We start from the raw sequence: 21251 nt of genomic DNA on the forward strand, positions 1-21251 counted from the left end.
TTGGTGCGGGCACCCAGGAAGGCTTCTCGGAGACAGTGGCCATGGAGTACAGACAGCCTGGGGTATCATGGGGTGTGGGTACAAGGGCTGGGGTAAGCCCTTCCAGGAGTCCTTGAATGAAAGAAACCAGATTGCATGACAGCTGACCAAGGGGTGTGGCATAAAACTGGGACCAGGCAGAAGTGACCAGTTCTCAGAATCCGAGGACCTGAGAGAGGGAGGCAGGCTGGGGAAGAACACCGGGGTGCCACCAGGGCCAAAGCTCCACTTGGTCAGAGATGGGTCCTATGAAGACACCACTGTATGGGCCACGATAATCTCAGAGTCCTCAGGGGCCTGGGGGCGTCGGGGGAGCTCTACCTGTTGCCCCCACTAAAGCCAACTCCCAAGGAGCACTCCAACCCCCTTAGGGCCTTTAAGACCCATTATGAACACTAAACCCTTTTAAAGGTCTCTTTTTAAAGTAGCTCAGCTGGGTTGTTAACAGAGAAACCATCACAGGAAGTACTGATGACTTCCAAATAGTCAATTTTTTGAGCAACTGGCCACAGGCTGGCCTCCTCAGCCCACTCCCAGAAACCTCTGTACGTGTATACACACACACACACACACACACACACACGATTCTTCCCGGCCCACATAAGAGCTTGCTGCCATACGAGGTCTCAGAGTCGGGGCCCTGCAGACCAGAAAGGCCACACTGAGGTGAAAGAAGTGTTGTGCGTGGAAACCTTCCTCCTTTCCGTTCTCCCTCTGACCCACACACCCAGTCCCATAACTCACACACCCCCACGGGCCAGGCCAATGACGGGGCCACCTCAGAGACACGGAACATCCAGGGGCAGACGTCCAGGACTCCACAGGCTACCAAGGCTCCAGCTCTGAAGGAAGAGCTGCCTGGGAGTGAGCCCCACTTGGGGGAGGTTAAGCTCTCCCAGTGACAGGGTCACAACGGAAGAGAAGTGGGCCCAGTCCAAAGCTCTGGAGACTTTTAAAAGGTAGGATGAGAAATGCACAAGGGAAGCTGGGAAGGCTGGCCCAAAGCTGTAAGAAGAAACCAGGGGCCTTTGCTGCCAGGCCTGTGATGCCCTGTGTCCAGGGCTGAGAGAGAGTGCAGATGAGGACCCGGCTGTGGCCGCTGCTGGGTTTAGCAGCTTCAACTGGGGAGCAGGCCGACCCGGGCTCCAGCCCAGCGCCAACCACCTCAATTTCCTCACTTGTAAAGCCCTCCCCGACAACTGAAAGCCCCCGCCCAGGGCTGAGCTGCCGGTCTAGGCCCCACCGGCCGGCTCTCCACTGCATGGGAAGAGGGCCCAGGGAGGAAGGTGAGGGTTAAGGCCTCGGGGCCAGGGCTGGGGCCCGAAAAGGCAGGAAATGAACTGGACTCTGGCCCTTCTCAGAAGCGGACTTCATTCCCGGCCTGGTCTTCCCAGAGGCAGCCAATTCCCGCCCACCCCCCCCCCCCCACCCCAGCACCTGGCACCTCCATCTGTCCTCCCTCCCGCCGCTGCACCGCGCACCGCGAATCCAGAGAAGGGACCCCGCTGCCCGCCACTCTGCGGGCACCAACACCGTGCACCCCCGAAGGGTCTGGGGTGCCCGCTGAGGAGGCCAGGAGGGATGGGGAGGGTTAGGGGGCGCTCTGCAAGGGGAGGCTCCCGTTCCAGCCCAGGGCCAAACCCAGGTTGGCCTGCATCGGAGCCCGGATCTGAGACTTGGGTCCAGAGAGGCCCAGACTCAGACCAAGGGCCCGAGAACCTGTCTGGAACATTCCAGCCAGGGATCCCACCTCACCCTGGGGTGGGAAATCCAAGAGCCCCGGCCCCAGGCAGCAGCCGACCGCATGTCCCCTGCAGCCAGGCCTCGGGGCCCTGGGAGGGGGGGAGCTGCTGGGGGTGGGAGAAGGAAACCTGGGGCGCGTGGGCAAGGACCCCGCCTTGGGGGGGTGCCACCTCAAGGCCGGTCTTGGAGGCCCTCTAGGAGCTGGGCAGAGGCCTCACTGGAGCCCCTAGTGGCTGATCCGGGGACAGGCTGAGATTTTACTCCAGCCACGAAGTGATAAAGACCTGCCAGCTTTAACACCTGCTGGCTGCCTGCGAAGAGGAGGCACCTTACCCCACGGTGGGGGACGAGGACACAGTGCGTGTGGATCCACAGGAGGCGACAGGGGCCTGGTGGTACTGGGGCAGTACTATTAGTAGTCTTTGTCCCGGCCAGGACGGGTCATCTAGAGAAAAGGGAAGGAGAATGGACCCCGAGTGACCCAGTTCTCAGAAACCTGGAAATCTTCAGGGTTTTGTTCTGTTTTGGGGTTTAGTTTTGTTTTTGTTTTTGTTTTTTTGCACCAATTTCCAACCCTCCACTTCCAATCCAACACTAAGACATGTCCACTCTACCTGCTAAGTAAATAGGGAATGTGCCCTCTTTCTCTATGGCCATCCCCTTTATACCTCGTAATTATCACGATTTGTAATTCTGTATGTGAATTACATCATGACACTCAGGGCACGAGAAATGTGCATTTCTTTATTCTGATAAATGAAATGAAATCTAGTTGGAGTCCCCTGCTCTTGCTGCCAGGGTTGGCAGGAACTCTACTCTTAGTCATTTACCAGGAGCCTGCCCCTGTCCCTGGGGCCAGTCACAGACCCAGGAGGCTCAGGCCATCCTGAGAGGAAGACACACAGGCTACCACGGCAGCTGCCTCCAGCCTCAGCCAGGCAGGCACTGGTGGCCCAGGCCCCTAGACCATGCTTGGCTGGGAGCTCCCAAAGCCTGCCCAGATTGAGTGATGTTTATGCCATTTCTCTGGGCACCCCTGTAGCCCATCCCTCAGCTCCCCAGCTCCCTGCCCTTTCTACACACACCCACCCCCTTCTGAAGTCAGGCCACTCTACCTCCTCATCCATCAAAGCACCTACAGTTTTTTTTTCAGATTTTATTTATTTATTTGAGAGAGAGTGTGTGTGAGCTTATACACACACAAAAGGGGGGGAGGGGCAGAGGGAGAGGGAGAAGCAGGCTCCGCCCTGAGCAGGGAGCCCGATGCAGGGCTCGATCCCAGGACCCTGAGACCATGACCCGAGCTGAAGGCAGACGCTTCACCGACTGAGCCTCCCAGATGCCCCCAAAGCACCTACACTTTAATCCATTTTCCTCAAGCAGACCACTATAACATCCTCAATGGGCTAACATCCTCAAGACCTGATTCTTGGGGGGCATCTCACACTCCCACCAGCAATGTATGAGGGTTCCAATTTCTCCATTCTTGTCAACACTTGTTACTGTCCATTATTTTATTATAGCAGTGATTTCTTTGCTTATTCCAAACCTTCCATTTTTTCTTACACACCCAATGTGTTGAGTGGATATCCAGGAAACAGCAGGTTGGGGCAGGAGGATGGACTCAGTTCGGTACATGTGAGCAGGAGACACCTGTGGGACAGCCAGGGAGGGGTGGCTAGGAGCCTTCTGGATATAGTGGTCTCAGCCTTGGACAGGGGTCTGGAATGAAGGCAGAGATGGGGACCTCATTGAAATTTGGGTCTCACCAGCCCTGGGAAGGCATGTGAGGCCACGAGAGAGGGTGTGTTTACCCAGGCAGAGTGTGGAAAGTGAGAGGTGGAGGATCTAAGATAGAGCCTCGGGAAACGCCAGCATTTAAGGGACAGGAGAGGAAGGAGGCCCTGAGGGGAGCCTGCCGCTGAGCAGCAGACAGGTCAGAGAAGAACTAGAAAAGAATGTTGCCTCAGGGAAAGCATCAGGGAGAAAGAGGCCGACAGGATCAGAGACCAGGAGTACTTCCCTCCCATGTGGATTAAGAAGTGTCCACTGAACAAAATGGGTAGGATGTCAATACATGTTGAAGTTTTGTGATGAAGTTCATTATACTATTTTCTCAACTTTAGTGTATGCTTGAAATTTTCCCTGTTTCCAAAATATTTTTTTTTTTAAAGTACCCATTGCACTAGCCATAAAGAGATCACTGGTGAACTTGGCAATTGCAGAATCTCTGGAGCAGAAGAAACAGGAGGCTGATTCTAGGAAATGAGGGAGGAAGAAGGAGAGAAACAGAGTGTGTTTTCACCCTGATGCGTGACTCACTGACATCCCAAGTAGCGATCACTGAGCACATACACCTCAAGTATTCTGAGAAAATCGATGATTGCGGGTGACAGTCGTTAAATACTTTAGAGTTGCTGGTGCCTCCCACACAGGGACCATTCTCAGCTAGGCCCAGCAACAAGCCAAGAGCTCTTCCTCAAAAAGAAAAAAACTGCTCACCAAGCCTGAATTTGCTCCTAAATCCTGGGTGCTCCACTGTGGTTCTTCTGTCAGGCTTCGAACATCGCCCTCATCCGCTGCAGATACCTGAATCCCTCTGGGGTCATTGAAGCTATTGGAAGAGCTGCCTGCCCTTCCGCCTGGACCACCCGAAAGCCTCCTCCTGCTCTGGGCCCCTCTCAAAGCAGGCTGCTTACAGGCTACTCAGTAAATGCATCAGACGGCATCCCGAAATGTAATATAGATTGCCTCCTCCATACACAGAAGCCCAGCAAGTGTACTTTCTTACTACGACTAAGGGGACGAAAGCACAGCAAGTTCTTTCCCTTTGCAGGATGTGATGCTAATTTTATGTGTTGACTTGACTGGGCCATAGGATGCCAGGATACTTGGTCACACATTATTCTGAGTGTGTCTGTGAGGGATGAGATTAACAACTGACTCTGTGGACTGAGCAAAGCAGACTGCCTCCCCAGTGTGGGTGGGCCTCATCTAATCTGTTGAAGGCCGGAATAGAACAAAAGGCTGAGTAAAGGGGAATTTGCTCTCTGCCTGATTGTCTTCGAGATGGGACACTGGTCTTCTCCTGCCTTCAGACTAGAACTTACACCATCAGCTCACTTGCTTCTCAGGCCTTCGAACTTGGACTGGAACCATATCATTGACTCCTGGATCTCCAGCTTGCCAACTGCAAATCTTAGGTCTTCTCAGCCTCCATAATTGTGTGAGCCAATTCCTTATAATAAATCTCTTTATATCTATATCTATCTACATACATTTATATCTATAACCATACCACATATATCTGTATCTTCTATTGATTCTGTTTCTACGGAGAATCCTAATACTAGTAATCGTGACCACTGAACACCCAGAAACTTCACTCAGGTGGCAGGCCTCCATGTTCTTATGGGATTTATCTCCCATTCTCAGCACATCCGTACCTTATCCATGCATCTAAAGTACCTGCTACTTTCCACTCTCCAAATCCTAGGAACATTCTGTAATCGATGTAGCAGACAAGTATGCTGTCCTGTAATTTGGGAGGATAATCAAAATCCCCAAAGATTAAATCATAGCAGAGAACCAGCAACTCGACAAGTTTCAAAACAAGATGAGAAATCTGTGCTGCTATCTCTGCCAAGAGAAAGAAAACTGCTTCTGGTGTTCTCTATAGAGAAAGAGAGAAAGATTAGTTTCAGATACATAGTTTCACATCAAGTGACCAAAAAAATGTACGTTTGCTTCCACCAAAACAAACAAACAAACAAACAAACAAAACCTACACACCTGGAATAGCAACTGCAACTGGAATCATCATCTGAGTAAGCCCCTGCTAGCTCCCTGTCACTCTCTGAGCCCCGTGCCTTCTGCACAGGCCACACCAGCGAGTTAAGGGACACGTGACAGACACCACCCCTGCCACTTTCAAGTCTTTGATGGCGGCATGAATTTCTGTGATTCTCCTGGAGTTGAACTATTGTTTCAGTCTCCTGGTTGGTAAGAAGGGGACGTTCCAGGGGTTTCCACTTGTCCCTTTCTATGAGAATGACCCTTATTCCATTGGCCTGGAGAGTCATGTGTGAATTCTGCCTATAAATTTCAATTGTTCACACTGAAACTAAGCAAATAATTCCAGGATGAGTCCAGAGTCTGACTGGGTGCAGCAGGCCTGGACTTGGGTCCAAACTCCAATGACCACCTGATCCACTTGAGCCCCTACACAGTGGTTCTCTCTGTCCTCAGAAATTAGCATTACATAGACTCAAGGTCTGCTAATCCCTGAAAAGTCTGTGTATTTTCCCTTCACAGAGCACAGTTCTCTGGCAAATGGCCCAGGAAAGATTTACAGTATGTGTCTGGGTGTCATCAAAGGGTTCACTCTCAAACATACTGGCCCCTCTTCCATTCAAGGGGCTTTGGGCCGGGGGGAGAACTGAGGCTCTCTCTCATAGTGGCTCAAGTGGGGCTTCCATAGCCCAACCTGGAAGGGTCTGTTTGTTTACTGTTTTGTTGCTTCTGTTATACAGATGAAGGAGGACTTAGAGGCTGCCTGTTTGGTCCCTTTTGTCCTATTTGGCCTTGGAACAATTAACCTCTGCTGAAGATATCTGTGAGTTAGACCCTTCTGATCACTGCCTGAGGTCTGATGTTCCAGAAGGCCAAGTGCTGCTGTGTATGCTCGGCTCTCCTGGGGCCCCAGCATTTCCACTGAAATTATGGAGCCCATTTCTGTGGCAGCATGTCTTGCGAGCATCCCCAGCCTGCAGAGAACAAGTAGCACATCATGTTTCCAAGACACTCCCCTCATTAATGTCGTTCCCAGTGTCTTGCTGAAGGAAGTTTCCTACAGGCTCTGTAAGAGGAAGTCAGGAGTGTGAAACTTGGCTAGGGGGTATGTGAGTGGGTCACACGGGGTAAAGCCACCTCACCCTCCCTTAGTCTTTGGGTTCCTTCCTCTATTTACAGCAAGAAATTCCTGGCATTTCAACATCAATGAAGCACAGTTCCCGATTGAATCTGGGGTTCAGTCAGCCAGCTAAGAAAACCACCCCTCGTTGCTCCAACTGGCACACTGAATCTAGGATCTCAGGTAAACGTATCCTGTATTATAAATAAATTCAGGGGACGCCTGGGTGGTTCAGTTGGTTGAGCATCTACCTTCAGCTCAGGTCATGACCCTGGGGTCCTGGAATCGAGCCCCACATCGGGCTCCCTGCTGAGCGGGGAGCCTGCTTCTCCCTCTCCCTCTGCCTGTGGTTCCCCCTGCTTGTGCTCTCTCGCTCTGTGTCAAAAAAATAAAAATCTTTAAAATTAATTAATTAATTAATTCAGGCCGATGAAATGATGTTTCTCCCTCCATGGACTAGCATCCACAGAAGACGTTCCCACTTATGTCTTCTAGATTTTGTGCTGATGGAAATTAGCAAAGTCTTGCGATGCTGTGGATGTGCACGCTTCCTCCTTCCGGACTTGACTCCGGAACTAGCCCCCTGAGGCAGGTGAGCATCGAACTCCCGTTGCGGGACTGGAGACAAGGGGACTGGGGCCTGAGGAGAACTGCCTGCCCCTGGCGGGTAGACTGAAAACACGCTCATGCTATTTTGCTGCTCCTGCCATCGAGAGATGGAGTCTATTCCTCACCCCTGGGATGTGGGCGTGCCTCACGACTTGCTTTGACTGACAGAATGTGATGGAGGTGACATGATGCTGGGCCCCAGGGCGTTAGCTCCTGCCTTCATCCTCTCGGAATCCCGAGGCCATCGTGCCAGGGAAAAGCCAGGATGCAGGGCCACAGGTCAGGTCTGTGAGGCTCCGATGCCTTGGCCGCCAAGCACCGAGCACCCACTGGACCACATCCTCTGAGCGAGCATGTCTTAGGCATTTCCTCTGCACCAGGCGTTGTGCTGGGTCTAGGATGCCGCAGGATACCGGCAGACCAGGGCCTGTTCTCAAGGTCTCAACTGGGGTCCGTTTCCTCTTCCACAGGTGCAGGATAATGAGCTCTCTGCCGCAGGGCTGGGGTTAAGATCACATGGAATCCCACTGGTGACTGTCAAGGGCGGCACTCGTGCCTCCTGTCCACGACCACTCCTCCGCAGCCCGGAGACTTGGGTTTCCAGAGGCCAGGCTCTGTCGTTGACCTGCTGGGTGGCCTTGGGCTGGCCACTTCACCTCTCTGAGCCAGTTTTCTCATCTGTAACGTGGGATAAATAGTAGCTACCCCTTAGGGAAGCTCTGTGGAATAAATGAGATCATCCACAGCAGGGCCAGGCACGTAGTCAGCGCTCCCCATCTCCCCACCCTTGCCCTACATCCAGGACCCCCACAATTCAGCAGAGTCCTCTCTCGGTGACTTTAACAAGCAGCATGGTGGGAATTACATGACCTCCCTCCAGTGGCCTCCATTGGAAAGCTCCACACAGGACCTGGATGGGCCACTGGAGGCACTGACCTGGTGTCCGGCCCCAGCCCACCCTTGACCTGTCCCCCTCTGCCACCCTCCACATCAGCGACTCCACCCTTCACTGTGAGGCGGGAGCACAGACCTCTCACCACCTCCCGGCAGCCAGTGGCCTCAGGGCCTCAGGGCCCCCTTTGTGTCATCGGGGTGGCGCCCACACCCAGGCCTGGTTTCTTTCACTGTGAGCTCCCAGCTGGTGAGGGAGCTGTTGCAGGCCGAACTCTGGGTCCAGGAGTCCTGAGTCCTCGTCTAGTCTCTGCCCATCTCTGAGCTGCGCTTGTAGGATTAGGATGACTTCCCACCTAACTGGGCTATTGTGGGGAGAAAGTGGGATGACGTATATAGACTGAAAGAGGGCTATGCACCTTTAGAATCTGGCTAGTTCTCCTGCCCTTCCTGGGTGGCATGGAGGGAGAACTAGCCAAAGTACCAGAAGCAATTCCAGCTCAACCCCCCTGGCCGTGCTGTGGGGCCTCGGGCGGGTTATTTAACCTCCCTCGGCCTCGGTCATCCCACCACTAACACAGAGATAATTCCCACCTCGCCAAGCTGCAAAGAGGTTTGGATACAATTATATATATCAAGTGACCAACACAGCATTTGGCACAAACATGATGTTAGAAGCAAAATGCAAAGGTAGTACCAGCTGATATTTAAATCATTATTCTAATTAAAAAAAAAAATACCGACTCACCCTTCAAGGCAGCCCGTATGTCCCCTCTTCCTGGGCGCCTTCCTTATCTCCCCATGGCAGTCATGGCTTCTCTCTGTGCTCCCACAGCCCCTGCACCCTTGAGCACAACTGCTTCACTTAATCAGCAGATACGTTAGTGTCTTACGTGTATATGATGCTGAATCCAGGTGCAGGACATACAGGGGTGAACAAGACATGGTCCCTACTCTGGTGGGGCTTCCACTCTAGCAGTGGGGACAGACCGGGAATGCGTCAATAGGTGGAAAATTTCACAGCATTAAAGGGTCAGTAAAATGAGAAAACATAGTACAGAAACTGAGGTAGGGGAGGAGCTGCTTATATTGGGTTATCAGGGAAGGCCCTGATGAGCAAATGACATTCAAGCTGAGTTCTGGATGACAAATAAAGCACCCTTGGCAAAGAACCACTTGCCAGGCAGAAAGAAGGGCTAGTGCAAAGGCCCTGAAGCAGGGGATAAGTGTGGCAAGTCTGGGAACAGAATGATCACTGGAAGAGTGAGGAGTGAGCCCACTTGTCACTCTAAGTTTCCACCTCCAAATGAAGCCCCTTGAGAGCAGAGATCTAATTTCTTGGGCCCACAGCACAGGACAGACCCGGAGCTCTGACAGCTGTGTTAACATTCTGTGGTGGTACTAATAGGAGGGAGTCAACTGGCCCTTCTGCAGCCCCCATTCACATCGTGGAAGGACCCCAGCTGTGTTGTCCAGCTAGGCGGGGACTCCTTCCCTGGACAATAAACCCAGGGCAAAGTTGTTGGAAGAGGGAAGCCAGAGAGGTGCCCAGAGAGAGGGAGTGATCTGCCCAGGATCACACAGCCAGCAAGCAGCAGAGATGGGGATCAAATCCAGTTTCCTCCACTCCTCTGCCACGGGTCTTCTGTCCCGTGCATCCCACCCACCCTGCCCCTCCCTAGCTATGGTGTCGGGAGCCCCAAGGACCATGAGAGGGAACAGGTGTGAGGACCCTCCTGCTACAAACCCGAACAGAACCAGGCTCCCACCAGCTCCTTCCTGCCCAAGCCCTGCCCAGTCAGGCAGCCCGAGCTTGTAGTCTGGCCCTGGATATGGACGAGGTCAGCTTCAAGTGGAAAGCTAGGGGGTTACAGACTGGACAGCCAGCGTTCAAGTCTGGAACGCCCTGGGCTCCAGGCCCAGCACTTCCATTCCAGCCCTGCAGCCACCTCTCCAGGGTAGCCGGAACCAAATTGCCCGAGTCGGTGTAGACCCGGCCTGCAGTCACCGGCCGGCACTTCAGGGCCCGAGATGGGCCCTGGCTCCACAGAAGGAGCCCTTGTCCCTGGGAAGAATGACCTGGGAATCTCTGATCCAATCACCCTCCATGCTCCAAAAAAACTTCACTGGAAAAGTTTTATTGAAAAAAAAAATTGTACAAATAAGTTCTTAGTTTGACGGCAACAAAGGCTCATTTTCCCCCACCCTCCCCACTTTGAACAACTACAAAAGGAGAAAAAAAAAGTTCATCCCCATGATGCCTGACCAGAGTCTGCCCACAAGCCCCCCCATGAGCTAGTTCCTGATCCCCCTCTCTGGGGCCAGGGCCATTGTGGGGGTGCCTGGGCCAGGGGCTGCAGCACCTCATTTTAGAGTTGACGGGAATTGGGAGAGGATTGGAATAGAGCTGGAGAGAGGGCTGAGGTGATGGTGGGGTCAGGGAAAGAGGGCCCCCACTCCACAGGGCTGGGCTGAACCCCCCTAGCTCGATTCCATCTCACAGATGAGAAAGCACTCGGCTATAAATATGAACACTGATTGAGGCAGGCTTAATCCCAGGACTCTGAGGGCAGGACACAATGACTGCCCCAGGTCCCACAGAATGTGGGGTGTCTGGGCTCACCATCATGGTATCTGGGGGCCCACGTCCAAGCAGAGTGAATTCTGCCTGGGAAGATCTGCTCAGACACACAGGAAGCCTGCTCTGTTTCCCCACCCCCACCCCATGGAACATCCAAGGTCGGTACCTCAGCTCCCCACCCATAGCACCCATGTGTCTCAGGAGACTTCGGCTGCCTCCTGCCATCCCGTGACCCCGGGGCCCTACAGCTCGTCTCGCATCTTGTCACCCTTGGGCCGGACCAGGCGCCCAATGAACAGCAGGGAGCCGCTCTGGGTGTCTCGAACCAGGAAGATGAAGGGGTGGTCAGCATAGAAGAGCTTAGGGCTACGCAGCTCCTCACGCCCGTAGATGTCCTGGTCGAAGGGGTTGCCCTCTGTGTCCCACTCGAAGGCGGTGGCGTGGAACACACTGGCCAGGTACAGGTCCTTCTTGCCTGACATTCGTGACAGGTCTGCCTTGTTCTTGTCGATGGCCTCGGTCAGACCCAGCCCAGCCAGGTGCTTCTGTGGGACCAAGGGGGGGTGCCAGGTGAGGCCACAACGGGCAAGACTCCTAGACCCTCACCCTCTGCTCACACCACCCATCACCTCCTACCCTGTCTGTTCCCCCCCTGGTCCCCTTCTATGTGCTAGACGTGATGTGGGTCCTTCGGACACGACAACTTTCAAAGAGCTTCTAATCGCCACTTCAAAGATGAGGAAACTGAGGCTTGGGGAAAAGGCAGAATTTATCCCTGGTCCTGGCGAGCAATCTGGGTCAGTGCTTCTCAAAGTAGGGCTCGTGGGCAGCCAGTTTGGGCACCACCTGGGAGCTTATAGAAAACACACATTTCCTGACCCACTCCCTCCCAGAGCCACTGAATCACAATCTCTGGGGGTGGACCCGGGAACCTTCTTTAACAAAACCTCTAGGTAATTCTTGGCACACTCAAAATGTGAGAAAGACTTGCCTAAGGATAGCTATGACCATATAACCTTGGGGCTTAAAACCTGTCCAGAGTGATACATGCCTGGGATTTGCTTCAAAATAATCTGATGGGGGAGGATGGTGCATAAAGGTGAATCGTTACTGGTCATGAGTTAATGATGGTTGAAGCAGGGTGATGAATACATGAGGCCTCATTACACTGATCTATTTTTAATATATTTGTATATATTTCCATAATAAAAAATTAAAACACACCCCCGCAAACATGCACCGCCCCCAACACACACACTTTCCGTGGCTCTGCAGAGGCCCTGGAAGCCAAGTACCAGCTCTTTCACACGTGAGCTATGCTTGCAGCTCGGCCTCACCCCTTAGCATGCCTCACCCCACTCCCTATCCAACAGCCTCAATGAACCACCGGCACCCACAACGGTGTCTCGATGGCCTACCCGCATCCTGGTGGGGTGCTTTAACCACCCCGTCTTCCAGGAAGCCTTCCCTCTCCCCAAGACTGCAGCCCTGCCTCCCTGCGGCTCAGCACCAGAGCCTCTCTCTGTTTCCGTGTCTAGGCCTGTCTGTCTCCTGCCCCTGGCTCAGAGCTCTCCCAGGGCAGGGCCTGGGTCCCACACCCTCCCTGGCTCTCAGTGAGGAAGACGCAGCCGTGGAGGACTGCCGCCTAGTCACCAGCAGCCCCGGAGTTCAGGCTTCTGCAGAACAGCCCACCTCCCCAGCAGGGCCAAACGGGCACCTGATGCGGGGTCCTGAGGGTCAGGGGGTCCCGAGACAGCGATTCCAGTCCCAGTGACCCTATACGAGTCACACGCATCACATTTCCCCACTCAGTGTACCCCCTGGCCTGGTGTGTCCACCCAGGATTCCAAGAAGACACGGGAGAAAAAAGGGGATAATGGAGTCAGATAGCAGCGACTGCAGGAGGAGGAGCTGGGGACGGCCTGGAACAGGCCCAGGACACAGGGATGGCGCCCGTCTGGAAAGCGCAGCTCAATCCCGCACAAGTGCCACGAGCCTGTGGTGTGGAGCCCACGCCCCATTTCATCTCAAGCTTTCTGTCCACGGCGGCAGCAGTGAGTCTGAGTGAATTCTGTGAGGGAGAAGCTTGCCAAGGAACCCTTTCCGGCATCCAAGGCAGGACAGAGATAAAAGCTTCCCCTTTGGAGCAGGTACAAAAGTCTCTCCCGACTGACAAAAAGGCCACCCTGAGTTTTCACCCTGAGGGCTAACTGCAGCCCCACCACTGACTAGCCAGGGTGGCCTCAGCGAGCCCCGGCTTCGGGAGACCCAGGGTGGTCATGAGGGGACAATACTACTGAGCGCACGGATTCGGGTTCCAGTCATGGCTAGGGCCGCACGGCTGACGGCCATTGTTGGTCTTACTGCTGCGCGGGGGTCGACCGTCGGCTCGAACAGCCCCCCACTGGGGGCACCTCAGACTCTCCGAGGCGGCACAGCGCAAGATCGGGGCGGCCTGGTGCCAGACCCCTGAGCTACCGTCTGTGTGACTCTGGACAAGCTGTTTAACCTTCCTGAGACTCCGTTTCCTCATCTGTAAAGAGCTTGATAGTCCTACCTACCAGAGCTGTTTTGAGCATTAGAAGTTTAATATACGTGAGGTGCTCAGAAGAGCGTCTAGCATCAGCAGGCGCCCAATTGTATTTAGCTACCGAGGTCATCATCATGTTCCCAGGGGCAGGTCCCATACCTCCTCCCCGAGCAGTGCCCAGTCCTGCCTGGACACCCACAGAGACTCAGGATAGACGTGCGGAGCTGATGAATGGGTGCCCCAAGCACCCCTCTCCTCCAGGCCCTGCAGCCTCCAAGTGGGGCCCCCCCTCACCTGCAGGTCGTGGGTCACCTCCACCACACCCTTGGGCAGGGAGATGGCGACAGCCTTCTTCTGCATCTTCCCCATCCAGGTCTTCAGCTGCTCCCTGGTCAGCAGCTTCTCCAGGCGCTCCAGGGGCTCCACGTGGTGCGGCATGAGGATGATGAGACTGGAGAGCTTGTGGGCCAGGGGCATCTCCACGATCTGCAGCTTCTCCTTCTCGTCGTCATAGTAGTTGTAGAGGCCTGGGAGGAGAGCAGAGAGGCCGCTGGGCATGCTGGGCTGGGCACAGGCCAGGCCCCAAGCACCCCCACACCCCCAGCTCGGCCCACGGCTCCGCAGGCACCCACCTGTGCGGTGCATCATCGTAACACCCACGGTATAGGAACGGGTCACCATGAAGCCTCGGTTGTCCACCATCTTGTGGTGGAACTTCTCGTCCCAGTGCGCTATAGTGGGAAGCAGAACACAGGGTCAGAAACAGGCCCCCCCCCACTTGGGACACACACCCCCAACTGCACCCCCTGGATTTCTCTCTCTGCCACAGGCCTTCGTTCCAGTCTTTGGGGCTCAGCTGCAGCCCACCTCCCCCTCTGAGCACCCAGCCCCCAGAGTGCATGCTCCCAGCTTTGGGGAACCGGGGTGCTGGCCCCAGGCCATGCTGCCGGAAGCTAGGGCTCTCTACAGTCAGGGCCTGGCTCTTTCCACTTGACAGGGAATTCCTTCCGAAGGAGGACCCCCAGCTCAGCCACTGCTGCGACCGCCCTCCGCCCTGACACCTGTCAGGCATTTAGGCACCACGTGCTGAGCGGCAGCCCCTCCCCTCCGGACTCACGCTTGAAGAACATGGCATTGACCAGCAGCGCGCCATCCGTCCGCTCCACGTCCTTGGTGACCTCGGGCAGCTTGCCGTCGGTGGTCTGCGCCGCCCACTCGTTGATGGACTGCAGGGCGCTGCGCTTGTCGCGGAAGTTGATCTTGGAGTGCTCGCAGTTGTAGTGCTGCTTGCTGCTGCGCACGAAGTCCTCGGCGAAGCTCACGGAGCTGGGCCCGTACAGGCGGCTGCCCAGCTTCCAGGTCACGTTGCGCGCCGTGCTGTTGCTGAGCGCCCGCAGCAGCTCGCCCAGGCCCGCGTGCACCTCCTCGTCGCGCAGCTGCTCGGCGCTCAGCACCGCCTTGGCCTGGGACGCCGTGGCCGCCTTGCCTCCCAGCGACACGAGCCCCAGGGACGAGGCCACCACCACGGGCGACAGCAGGATGTTCTCCACCGCCTGGTCCTTGGCCATGGCCTGGTACAGGCTGAAGGCCAGGCCGGCACTGCGCTCAGCCAGCGTGGCCGCTTTGGGGCTCAGCTTCTCTGCTGTGCCGGGGGCCGCCGCGGCCGCCGGCTTCTTCACCTCGGCGGCCAGGGCCACGGCCAGGAGGCAGCAGGTGCTGATGAGCAGGAGCAAGCGCATGGCGGGGAGGCAGATTGGATGCACCACGGAGGACCTGTGAGGGCTGCAGACAGGGTGGCCCTGAAACCCTGGGTGTTCCTCCCCGACGACCATCCCCAGCCTACTGGCAGCCACCAAGTCCCCTGCAGATGGGAGCAAGAGAGCCCTGAGTTCTGGGGAACCCAGCCCTAACTCAAAGCTGCCCAGATCCGAGGTCTTAGTCGGCCCACTCTCTCTAAGGCCTTCTCTGAGCTCCTTATCCAAAACAGGGTTTCTAGCAAGTCACCATCTCCTCCCTATTGATTTCTTACACTGAACTGACAACACTGAGTCTTATGAGTTTATTATGCATTATCTCCATGCCTAACTAGTCTGTGACCTCCAAGAGGACAGGAAATCTAGCCAGTCTGGTTTCCCCGTGTATCCCCAGGGCCTAGCACACAATAGGCCTCAGCTGTTCGGAACGATCAGAAACCAGGGCCATTTGGCCAGACTTAGGGTCCTCAGTTCGCATAAAAATTAGCTCTCATCTCATACCACCCCAGGCCCCTTTTCCAGTAGAAAAAAGTGGCGGATGGACTGAGGGTCTGCATGAAGCCCAGCTGCCTGGGCAAAGGATGTCCTGTCGGGACAAGCTGAAGGCCTGCTCCTCCCCCACCCCATGCCTTTCCTTCTGCCCTGAGATGTTAATGAGTCACTGGTTAGCTCACTCATTAAGTGGGGGAGCCCAGATGCTCCACTCTGTCGCCCCATGGGTGACCTTGAGTGTGTGTCCCCTCCTCTCTCGGCCTCGGTCCCCATTTTCCAAGCTGTCGGGGCCTAGGTCTCCATGCCCAAGGCCTGTGTCCTAGCAGGGACAGGCCTGCCCAGCCCTCCCCAGTCCCTGGCGTGAAGGGGAAATCCAAGGACACAAGCTGAGTGGGGGATAGGTTTCCTGAGAGGAAGGATACTGGAGGAGGGGTAAGTCACAGCTCGGTGGAGCAAGGACACCCCCTCCCCTTCACCGGAGGCTGGCCAGATGCGTGTCCGCAGGAAGCCGGGTCCACCTCACGTTCCATTCTGCCCTCCCATCTGACAGTTGCTGCCACCCAGGCCCTCTGCTCTAGGGCTTCAGGGTGGCCCTCAAGACCCCTCCCAAATCACAGCGGTAGCAGTGGCCCCTGAAACAAGCCTCACTCCCCTCCCTGGGGCCTCCAATCAGGACAGTCTCTCCCCATGGAACACTTCCCCCCACTTTCATGCAGGACAGGAGAGGAGATGACAGGGCAAAGGGAAGGGTTGGAAGGACTCTAGTGGAGGCTGGGATCCCACTGCTCTGGCAGATCCCATTTCGTGGTCCTCAAGAAAGTCTGAAAATTCAGAATCCTGGTGGAAGACTCTCAGGACTTCGGCCTGCCTGCAGGAGCACCGGGTTTCTGGGAAGACCCCACTGCTACAGCTACCCTGTGAACCCAGGCAGGTACTCCCTCCCTGGGCTGCCACCTCTTTGAAGGTGCAGTGTAAAGGGGAAGCAAAGGATGCATGGGGAGAGGGGTGGGAGGACGAGGCAAGGCACAGAGAGACCTGTACCCTACCCAGAGTCCAGACTGGGGAGGTGATATATCCCAGGGCCCAGGCCACCTTCCTCCCAGCCTGAGCTCCTTCCCCACCAGGCCTGGAGCCTCAAAGGCATAACGACCATAGGAATATTGTACAAACAAGGATACCTAAGAAAATGAAATGGAGCGCTACTAATTATTACGCCAGGACAACAGGCATAGGGCCACTCTATTCAAAGGTCACCTCTAGTTCATACAGCTGATGCCAGAGCACAGACCCCGGGCAGAGGCCACTACCGGCCCATTGGGAAAGTCAAGGAGCCCAGCTCACAGCCCTGCCACGTGGCAGACACCATCTTGACAGCCCCCACCCACAGCCAACCAGAACTTCAAAGGACTGGGAGGGGCCTTGCAAGAAAGCTCCAAATGACTAGTTGGGGATTCCTCAGACAGCCACACAGCTGCGCTCCCGCTCCCACTCCCGCTCTAAGTGACGTGGCAGGCTGGAAACAGAATTATCTCCATCCGCCGGCAGAGGGGGGCTTCCAGCCTGGGAAGCAGGAGGTCTGGGTTCAGGTCCCAGGGGGTGCCCCAGAGCCTCTCTGGCCTTGGCTTTCAGTCTGCCCATCTGGCTCCGCAGGGAGATGCGTGGCTGTGGAGAGGGCCGCCCTATTATCCCAGCAGCAGTCACAGAGGAAGACAAGTCACGGCAAGCAAGGCAGCCTCCTGCAGCCTGGCCCACGTTGCCAAAGAGAAATCCCAGCCCTGAGGCCACGGTTAGACGATTCACAGTCCCACAAAGGACATGAAAAATACACGCTCAGAGAGCCGAGGGCTGTGCCCACAGCTAGCCAGACTCAGCTGAGACTGGATTCCGGGTTTCTGTAAGAGGGGAAGGGAAGCAAATTCTCGGGGGTTCACCAGAGAGGATCTCAAACACTTGAGGGGGTCTAAAGTACCTTGAAACTGCCTCAGAGGGAGGTCAATGCCTGCCTTTTTCATTCTGAAAGAAAACAGAAGAGTGAGGAGAATGGGATAGGGCAGAGTTGGGGTGGGTGGTGGTGAGGGGGGGCCTGGAAGGCCCAAACCCCGAACAGGACCCTGGCTACACTGCCCGTGGCACAAAGGAGGCTGACCCAGTCCCAGATCCACAGGGACTTTGGAGGCTGTCTGCCACACTGTGCAGTGGGAGCAACTGAGGCCAGAGAGGGGCAGGGAGCCACCCCAGGTCGCACAGGATCTGTAGGGGTTGGGCCTCCCCGCTCAGGGCTCCTTCCTCCCAGAAGCACCCACAGAGCCCCTGAGGAAGCCTGGATGGGGTATCCTGTTACACAGGGAGAAAAAAAAAAAAAAAAAAAAACATTTCTGCAGGGAATCCCAGTGACCAGAGACAAAAGGAGTGGCTCGGGAGGCCTCAGGAAGGGGGGATGGGCAGATGAACCATCTGAGGATAGGAGGGTGTGGTACCAGCCAGAGACTTCCAGGGAACCAAGGCCCCCTAATTTTCCTCTGGCCTCCAGCCTCCATCCGGGCCCTAGAGCCCAGAGGGACCTGCTGGAAACCGGGAAGAGGAGGGGCCAGGCCTCTTGGCCATGCTGGAAGTGGTTTTATTCTTCCTCCACTCCAGCCACCTCAGGAATGTCCCTGGGCTGGGGGCAGGGTACCCTGGCCTTTGGACGTAGTAGCCTTAACCCTGCAGTTACTCCAAGAACCAGGCGGCAATGGACAGAGTTAAGAGCGGGTGACTCAAAGCCTTCTAGTCCGCTAACCCTCCCCTCCTGGGTGGGGGGATAAGGACCCTGCGGATTCCTCACCCCCTTTCTGGAGGGAGGTGGGGGAGATGGTGCTGGTCAAGTTACTCCTTTAGCTGCCAACATCTACACATGCAGGCTGCTGAGCAGAAAGGGAGCCACCGTTGGTGACTCCTCCCAAACTGTAGGGACCCCAAGACACCCCCCGCCCGGGGAAAGCCTAGACTATTTCACCTCCTTTCCTACCACCCTACTTTCAGGAGGCTCAGATGCACCCCTCCCCCACCCCCACCAAACCCGTCAGGAGACTGGTCCACCCACCCCTGCTGTCCCCTGGGCCCCAGCCCCAGAGGCGGAGGCGCCCTTAACTGCAAAGCTGGCCTGGCTTCCTACCCCTACTGGAAAGGGCCCCAGACCCCATCTCCTACCTTCTGGTTCCTGCACAGGGGCGAGTCTCGGCATCCTGGCTCCCAGCCCCACTGTTTCCTCTCTGCCATCACCACCCCTGCCCCATACTTCTGTGGAACCCCGCACTTTTTCCGAGCCTCCCAGTGCCCGACTCCCCGCCCCACCCTAGCCCTACAGGCTCACTCAGCCATCACCATCCACCCCAGGCTCCCGATCCCAAACGCTCCAGCGGCTCCCAAGGTGCCAGGGACTCCGGTTTGCGGGCTCTGGGTTGGGCCCCAACCCCTCCCCCGGGGCCTCCCGCCCCCTCTCACTCCCAGGAGCACCCCCAAAGCGCCCGCGGCGGCAGGCCGGCCCTCGCCCTCACCTGGGCCGGGCGGGCTGGCGCCGGACGAGAGTCCCACTGGAGCCGCGGACGGATTCCACTCTCCGCCGCTCCCGGCTCCCCAGGTCTATATATGGCGTTCCCCTCCTCCCGCCCGTCCCGAGAAACTTCTGGAAAGTTGGAAAAGCTTCCGGAGGGCGCCCCGGCTCCGCCAAAAAAACCCAAAGACCTCCCCCAGACCGCCCCGGCTCCCGCCCCTCCCTCTGCGGGCTCTCACCCGGCCCCTGGGTCCTACTGCCCCCCACACCGAGCGGGGCGCGGGGAACCCCCGCAGAGAGGTCGGGCGCTGGGACCTGCACGACCTGCACAGCGCGCTGGTGTTCTTGGACTCCGCGGACACTGCGGAGACTCCGGACCTCCGAGGTCCTGGAAATGGGGACCGGAGCGGGGGGGGGGGGGGGGGGGGGGCGGGGGCGGGGGAGAGGGCGGAGTTAGGACCGCTGAGCTGGAGGGGACACTGAGCTCCAGGGTCCAGCTCCCCGGAGAGGAGCACCCTCCTCCCCACAAGCCTGTTTACCCCTTCCAGCAGCCTTTTCCCTTGCAGGGGCTCTGCCCCGAGGCGATCCACTCCCCCCATTTTAGAGCGGAGACTTAATTAGGTCCCCTGACACACCCCCTCCTCAGTCAGGGTCCCTCTCCTTTGTCTTAGGGGAGGTGATCAGAAATTGAGAGGCAGCATCTTTCTCCATCCGCAGCTTATCCTGAACACCTTGACGGAGCTGGACCTCAGTGACAGCCCTGAGGGGAAAAGGGATCCTAACCGGTCCAATACCTGACCCCAAGTCTGGGAAGTCGTGATAGAGGCAGAGACTCCGGGAACGTCATGGTTTGGCTGGATCTGGAGGGGTGCACAGGAAGGAGAACCCTGGCTGTCCACTAAGTAATACGTTGTATGATCCTACTAAGCAAGTTACTTTCCTTTTCTAGGCCGTAGTCCCTACTTTGGCTGTGAAATGTGGTGCTTGCTTCCTTCCCCCCTTCCCTGGTCTGTATGTCTGTCTCCCTCTCTCCTTGGTTATCCCTGCCCTCTCCCTGTCTGGGTCCCCTCCCAGGGCTCCAGGGCTCACTATCAACCCCTCTCACCCCGCCCTCCTACAACTGATAGTCCCTTGGAGCTCTAAGCTAAGCTGGGTATTCAGGTCTGTTCTAGGTGCTAAAGACACAGCTGAGAACAGGACAAAGTCCCTGCCCTCAAGGATGTACATGAGGAGGAAATGTGCATGTTAGTAGGGAACTCAAGAAGGCAGAAGATTATTTAGGACATCCCCCTACCTCCCACAAGTCTTCTAATAGTGAAATGATGGATAACAGACTGGCACGGTATGGAGAGGAAGGGACAGGGTAGAAAGACACTTCATTCACTCATTCGTTCAACCAATCAGAAAGCTGTGCTGAGTGTCTTCTTTCTTCCAAGTGCATCCTTGGCTCTTGGGGAGCAAATGAATCCCAGCAACCAGTGGATGAATCATCTGGGTCCCCAGCAGTAGGGGTGGGGGGGTGACTGTGAAGTCTGGGTTAGGTGCTGCTACTTCAAGTCTGATTACAAGGACGGTGGGAAATCTTCGATTCCAAGAGCTTCGGACTCTGAGTCAGGGTTAAAGAGTTGGAGAGGACTTGAATCCAAAAGTGACCACCATAGAAGCTGGTATCTTCCTTGAATCCCCATGGAATCTTTGAATCTCCATCTAGAGAATCGTAGGGTGGTAAATCTCAGAGAATCTTAGAAGAAAAGGAGCAGGGGCTCTGGGCTGCAAGGCTTCTCAGAGGTCATGGATTCCTGTGTGCGGCCCCAGGCAGAAGCCTCTCTGCAGTATCCCAAAGGCAAGTGCACAGCATCTTCTAGAACAGGGAGTTCAAGTCCCACAGAGGCGGCCCAGTATTCTTTCTTAGGACAGGTCCGAACACTAACAAAATTGTTCCTATTTAGTGTTGTGTCCATCTCTTTGGAGTGGCTGTCCTGGTTTTCATGTGCTTCTTCCTGCCTCAATTGTGTATTGCTTTTAAGGATATGTCCTTGCTATCCAAGGAAACCACCTGGGTCACAGGCCATACCCCACCCTCTTGGCGCTCCAAGGTAATCAGCCCGTGAACTAAGAGTCCATCAAAACTGGTAGAATAAAGGAAAGGTCTTGGTTTCCGGTGGGTC

At 55.9% G+C, this 21251-nt stretch overlaps 1 protein-coding gene across 3 annotated transcripts; it reads right to left on the reverse strand.

Moving 5' to 3' along the window:
- Positions 1-10326: 10326 nt before the first annotated feature.
- SERPINH1 (serpin family H member 1) lies at positions 10327-19455 on the reverse strand. 3 transcript variants are annotated; one of them, XM_045894461.3, is made up of 6 exons: positions 19088-19238; positions 17521-17564; positions 14423-15087; positions 13938-14036; positions 13600-13832; positions 10327-11320 (listed from the first exon to the last, which is right to left on the reverse strand). In XM_045894461.3, exons 3-6 carry the CDS (start codon positions 15042-15044, stop codon positions 11018-11020), a joined length of 1257 nt encoding a protein of 418 aa, XP_045750417.1. In that variant the 5' UTR covers positions 15045-15087; positions 17521-17564; positions 19088-19238; the 3' UTR covers positions 10327-11017. The 3 variants fall into 3 exon arrangements, with proteins under 3 accessions (XP_045750417.1, XP_064432986.1, XP_045750416.1); XM_064576916.1 differs by lacking the exons at positions 17521-17564; positions 19088-19238 and adding an exon at positions 19323-19455; XM_045894460.3 differs by lacking the exon at positions 17521-17564 and having other exon boundaries at positions 19088-19252.
- Between the last annotated feature and the right edge of the window lie 1796 nt (positions 19456-21251).

This window comes from Mirounga angustirostris, unplaced genomic scaffold (genome assembly GCF_029215605.1).
Source record: "Mirounga angustirostris isolate CCGP_5_RB_7025 unplaced genomic scaffold, mMirAng1.0.hap1 SCAF_13, whole genome shotgun sequence".
Lineage (NCBI taxonomy): Eukaryota > Metazoa > Chordata > Mammalia > Carnivora > Phocidae > Mirounga > Mirounga angustirostris.

Bases quoted from the DNA above. Each gene is read 5' to 3' on its own strand.
- SERPINH1 (XM_064576916.1), bottom strand. From the start codon at position 15,044: ATGCGCTTGCTCCTGCTCATCAGCACCTGCTGCCTCCTGGCCGTGGCC. The intron at 13,833-13,937 runs GTGGGTGCCTGC...CTCTCCTCCCAG, and splicing joins TACGATGATGCACCGCACAG to GCCTCTACAACTACTATGAC. The intron at 11,321-13,599 runs GTGAGGGGGGGC...TTGGTCCCACAG, and splicing joins AGGTGACCCACGACCTGCAG to AAGCACCTGGCTGGGCTGGG.